Source organism: Lathyrus oleraceus, chromosome 4 (genome assembly GCF_024323335.1).
Source record: "Lathyrus oleraceus cultivar Zhongwan6 chromosome 4, CAAS_Psat_ZW6_1.0, whole genome shotgun sequence".
Taxonomy (NCBI): Eukaryota; Viridiplantae; Streptophyta; class Magnoliopsida; order Fabales; family Fabaceae; genus Lathyrus; species Lathyrus oleraceus.
The window spans coordinates 382,453,046-382,459,085 of NC_066582.1; the positions used below are offsets into that span (position 1 = coordinate 382,453,046).

The 6,040-nt window shown below is 29.0% G+C and overlaps 1 protein-coding gene across 1 annotated transcript; it reads right to left on the minus strand.

Moving 5' to 3' along the window:
* Positions 1 to 2,828: 2,828 nt before the first annotated feature.
* LOC127075569 (MLP-like protein 34) lies at positions 2,829 to 4,446 on the minus strand. The gene is made up of 2 exons (XM_051017031.1): positions 4,181 to 4,446; positions 2,829 to 3,327 (listed from the first exon to the last, which is right to left on the minus strand). The coding sequence occupies exons 1-2, from the start codon at positions 4,365 to 4,367 to the stop codon at positions 3,056 to 3,058; spliced, it is 459 nt and encodes a 152-aa protein (XP_050872988.1). The 5' UTR covers positions 4,368 to 4,446; the 3' UTR covers positions 2,829 to 3,055.
* Positions 4,447 to 6,040: the final 1,594 nt, after the last annotated feature.

A 6,040-nucleotide genomic window follows, 5' to 3' on the forward strand; every position in this document is an offset into this window, starting at 1 on the left:
AATCAGAAATAAAAAACTCAGTTTGCCCTAAACAACATTAATCAACATAATGCACAAAATGAAAAACTAAGTTTAGAAAATGCCCTAATCAAACACATGAAGAAAGTGAACGGTAACGATGGAGAAGAGAAATACCTTAAAGGTGACGGTAACGACGGAGAAGAAAGTGAACAGTGACGGTGGAAGAGGTTAACGCAGTGAACGTGAACGGTGAGGGAGGGAGAACGAACGGCGACGATGACGGTGAGGGAGGGAGAACGAACGGAGGACGAGAGTAATCGCAGTAGAGAGTAATCGCAGTTGAGAGAAAACCCAGTTACGTAAACGAAATAGCTTATAGAGAGGGAAAATAAAGAGACATGCAGTATATGTTATAATTTTAATGTTTACTAAAGGGGACCTTAGAGGGCGCTTTTTTAAAAAAAGCGCCCTCTAAAGGGGGCCTAAGAGGGCGCTTCTGAAAGCGCTCTCTAAGGCTTTCCAAAAGCGCCTTCTAAACTGGAAATGTACATGGACTTAGAGAGCGCTTTTTCAAAAGCGCCCTCTAAGGGTAACCTTAGAGGGCGCTTTCACAAAAGCGCCCTCTATTGTTGTCCCTCCATTTTTTTTGGCTTCACTTTAGAGGGCGCTTTGTTACAAAAGCGCCCTCTAAAGGGGGCCTAAGAGGGCGCTTCTAAAAGCGCTCTCTAAGGCTTTCCAAAAGCGCCTTATAAACTGGAAATGTACATGGACATAGAGAGCGCTTTTTTAGAAGCGCCCTATAAGGTTACCCTTAGAGGGCGCTTTCAATAAAGCGTCCTCTATTGGTGTCCCTCCATTTCCTCATTATTTTTTCGCTTCACTTTAGAGTGCGCTTTGTTACAAAAGCGCCCTCTAAAGTGCGCTGTCTATTCCAATAGTATGCTCCTTATTTTTTCTCTTCACTTTAGAGTGCGCTTTTGTAATAAAGCGCCCTCTAAGGGGCGCTGTCTATTCCAGTTTTTGGCGTAGTGAACGTCCGATTAAGACGTTCAAACGAATATATATTCCAGAGTCGAATCTTTATCAGAGACGCAACGGCGGAAAATATTAAATCGGCATTTCGCTTGTGAATGTATTCAGACATGGTTAAAAGACAAAAACTTGAAGGAGAGTGGAGTTGAATGAAAGAAAATATGGTAGTAGGGGAAATCTTGTGTGAAAAATATTGCATCCAAGACGAGGTATTTATACAGAGGAGATACAAAATGCATGCGCCAAGAGACTAGGCGCCTAACATGACAAGACATGCAGGCGCCATAGGCATTGGCGCCTTCTCTAGAGGTACAATGTAGGCGCCTAAGGTAGTGGCGTCTCCTCATGAGGCACAATGCATGCGCCAAGGGCATTGACGGCTCCTCATGAGGCTTCGAATGCAGGTGCCTCCTCCTGGTCCATAACAGATGTGGCAGTTCATCTGGCGCATCTTCTTTTAAATGTGGTTATTTTGGAAAAAAATTGAAAAATTTGTTATTTTGGAATTATTTTTGAAAATTCTGATTATTTAAAAAAAAAATCCCAATTTATCTTATTAAATTTTTTATTTTATTTTTTTAATTAAATAAAGTTTAAAAAAAAAACTGCACAACCAATGAATAAGTACAAAAAAAAACTATACTATTTCATATTTTAATTACAAGGAAAACACCATTGAAATATATAATTATGTATCAAAGACGATAAAGCTCAACATTTAATCAGCATGAATTATATTCTGAAAGGGATTTCATTCCAAATATATCTACCAAATAAAGAGAATAAGGCTGTACCTTGAGAATTTACAATATTATCGATGCATTTGCTTTGGTTGAGTCTCACAAGACAATAAAACATGATTCTTTTTGCGATTATTTTTGCATTTGAGTTTTATCAAAAACTAATTTAAATCTTTAAGATTATTGTAGAATTTGACCACCGACACATGTTGATTATCTATCTTTATAATATCAATCATTCAAGCTACAAAATAATAAATCATTACAAATATGAGACGTGTAGGAATCCTATCCTTAAGAATTTATGTGTCTCAAAACAAATCTGAAGCAATCCAACAACAAGAAACATATTGACAAAAATATGTAACCAAAAAAAAAGATAGGAATAGAAGACAAAGAGAGTTTTTCACGTCATATTATCAATAAATATAAGAAAACTATTATGTATGGAGGTAAAAGAAAGGGAGGGAAAGATTTGACTATAAGTCAAGTCAAACTAATTAAATTTAGTTATTTGACCAAGTCAAAATTATTAAATAAAACATATAATAATAATAATGATAATAATAATTAATAAAAAATATTTTCTAATATTCATCATTTAAAGAGTGACAAATTCACTTAAAACTTTTGAAATTTATAATCAAAATTTACAACAATATCTTGAAATATAAATGTCAAGATTAAATATATACATATGCAAAAGTATTTTAAATATATATATATATATATATATATATATATATATATATATATATATATATATATATATATATATATATATATATATATATATATATATATATATATATATATATATATATATATATATATATATATATATATATATATATATATATATATATATATATATATATATAAAATAGACAGGTTCGTTGTATTTCTATTTTTTAAGAAATGTATATATTTCAAGGGGGTTGGACAAGATATACTCTACAAGTGCCATTAACTTCTCTAACTATTTAAAAAAAATTAATAATTGTAGGTCTAAAGCAATCATCTTATAATATATGAAAGTTTGTGTTAAACATGAAATTAATTTTGTTATACTATTACTACGTACTATAGTTAATGTTATTTGGCAAACCAAATTTATATGATTCAGAAATATTTAATTTGCATTACAACAATAATAACATGATAAGGCCCGATCATCATGACATGACCGACACATTTTTCCATACAAAGGAAGCATCAAGAAAAGCAAACATGCATGCTTGTATAGGTTACATGCATACCATTACAAACATCACGCCAATTTTAATTAAACATTCTTTATTCATCATATAATGCCTTAATGATTAATTTTTGATAAGATGACCATCAATATCTCTAGTGCATTGGCTAAGATAGTCCATCCATCCATTTGGAGGATGAATATCCTCATTGATTTTCTCATATTCAACAGTCCATTTAGCAACAGCAGTGCCATCACCCTTATCAACTACTTCAAGGGTGACTTTAAAGAGCTTATAGTGCTTCTCAATGTCTCCACCAAAAAGCTTGAGAGTCAGTTTTTTATTTTGTTCATCAACTTCTTCAAAACTCTCATAACATGTGTGTACCTCACCACCTGTTGTCATGTCACGGCTAATTAATACCAAGAAAAAATAAAATAATTGTACGTAAGAATTATAGAAAACAACAGGTCTAATAATATTTTCCACACATATATAAATTTAATGATAGAAAAATATAGTAAAACAAGATGATTTGGTTGGCATGTAAGAGATGGTAAAATGGATCAAAACAATTCATTAATCATTTAATAATTCATTAAATTTTTTTCAATAAAGTTCAATTCAATCCATCTATTAAGAGATACAATCCATTCATTAAGATATTTTATTTTATTTTAATTTTCTGTTAATTTTACAACAAAAAAATTGTTATGAATTTTTTTTAGTTATTAATATCTATCTCTCTTATGTAACTAGTTCTAATCAATTAACGTCTTGATTAATTTTACTTCTCGATTAACTTTCTTGATTAATTAATGTCTTGATTAATTTTACTTCTTCATTAATTAATTTTATCCCAAAAAAATAAAAATTCAATATAAACCAATTAAGTCACTTTAACGTGAATATTAAATTAAATATAGACAAGTTCATCTAATTCTGAGCATCATTAATTTTTCCATGGAGTAAACAAACCACTCTGCATATTAAATTAACTATATGCAGGAACTGTAGTATAGTTTCTAAAATAGGGAAACTGTTGATAAAGAAGCAAGTTATTGTTGTTTTACGTACTGATCTAAAATCCATTGGACTTATAAAATAAGATGGATGGATTAATAGATCAATATAATTTGATGGATGGATTGGATCAATCTATTAGATTTGATTATTTTTTAATGGATGAATTGAATTGATAAATTATTGCCACGTTAGGCATGTTAAATGAATTAGAAATATAGTTACCTATGACATAAGTCCAGTGTTTAACTGTATCAGTGTCATGCCAGTCTTCACCTTCATGCAGCTTGCCTTTATGAACTCTTTCACAAATGTTTTGCACTTCGGAAAATTCTAATGTAAATAGTTTGTAAAACTTGTCAGCGGGTGTTTTGATTCCAAGTTCAGTAATAAGCTTGCCAGCTAGCACCATTTTGAGAAGAAACTAAAAATATAATAATAGAAGAAAGAAAAGAGATGCTATGATATGAGGATAATGGATGCAACCTCATGCCTTAAATAGAAATGTGATAACACTATACATCTGAAAATGTACCATACAAATTAAATTATATGGCCCACTACATTCTACCGCTCTCCCACCATGTGATGCCGGTATTTTCTTAATTTTTTATTAAACTTTTTTATAGTTAAACTCACACATTTTTTTTAAAATAAAAGAATTATCTCAATTGATACGTGTTAGTTAAATTAAAGAGATATAAAAATTGTTATATAAAATTAATTTTATTTAAAAATGAATCGAAGATAAAGTTATTTATGTTCTTATAAATTGATGTAAAAGTGAGTTAAAAATAAAATTTTGATGTAAAATCAAATTTAAATTTAGAAGTTACAAATTTTAATTTTAAGTAGATTCAATTCTGGAGCTAACAATTAGTTTTACTTTAAGAGAATCAAACACCTCAAAATTATTTTTTGAATTATTTTTGAGTCTTCTAAAAACCAAATCATACATATATGTAATTTGCTAATTTGTGATTCAATTCTTAACAATAATATTTATTAAAATAAAAACTCATGATAAAATAAAGTTTTAGAAATAAAGCACATTACTACAAAAAAATATATTTTATTTCGGTTGAAAAAAAGATTTTACATCGATTTTAAATGTGAAGTAATAAAGAGCGTTATAAAATCTAAATATACACAGAATATCAAATTACATTGTTTAAAAATCTAAATGCACGCATATCTATGATGTTATACCAAGAGAATCTATACATATTTGAAAACACAATCATATAATGATAAAAATAATGCTTAATTAATTATGAAGTCCTTTAACTTAGTTTGAGATTTCACTTTAGTCTCTATCTAATAAACGTTACACGTTAGTTCATTAAAAACACTTGCGTTAGCCAATTTGATAAAATTTTATCAAAAAACGTTAAGTTTTACTAACGTGACGTGACATTAAGGATATTGGTACAAATGTGAGTCAACAAATGTATTAAAAAATTGATATTGAATACTTTGATAAAAACATCATTCTCTCTTTCATTTTTACACTTTTCTTCATAGGTATGAAATGGTTAATTAGATCACTCATTATAGGACGGAGGAGAGAATATATATTTCATATTCAGTCCTACATATACAACTATGACTAGTAACAAAATTACACTTCAGAGATCTATATTGCTGGCCTAGTATAAATTTGTAAGTAAAAGACATTTATATATACAAATGTTTGATTGATACTGATTGTAAGTTAAAATTCCTGTTAGTATATAAATATTTTTTTTAACGACAGTTGAATTGCATTTGAAATACACACTAGTGCAAAGTGAGAATATAATTTTAAAATTTACACCTCTTATATTAAAATTGAGTGTAAATAAGAAACACGGTGGTAATTTAGTAAATAAAGCGTCATTTTATGTATTAGCACGTGATAAAAGACACCATATTTTTAAAAATAGGTGTAAATTAAAATTATTATTATAATCAAATTTGTATTACTCCGATTAAATTTAAAATGGTTGTAAGTTAGATGGACCGGAAATTTTTTGTATAATTTTATAACTCAAAATATTAATCCTAGTAATTAACTAAGTGATTAACGGGTGTAATTTTTATTAA

Excerpts from the sequence above, each read along its gene's own strand:
- LOC127075569 (XM_051017031.1), bottom strand. The coding sequence starts at position 4,367 with ATGGTGCTAGCTGGCAAGCTTATTACTGAACTTGGAATCAAAACACCC. Across the intron at positions 3,328-4,180 it reads ACACTGGACTTATGTCATAG|GTGGTGAGGTACACACATGT; the intron begins GTAACTATATTT and ends ACATGACAACAG.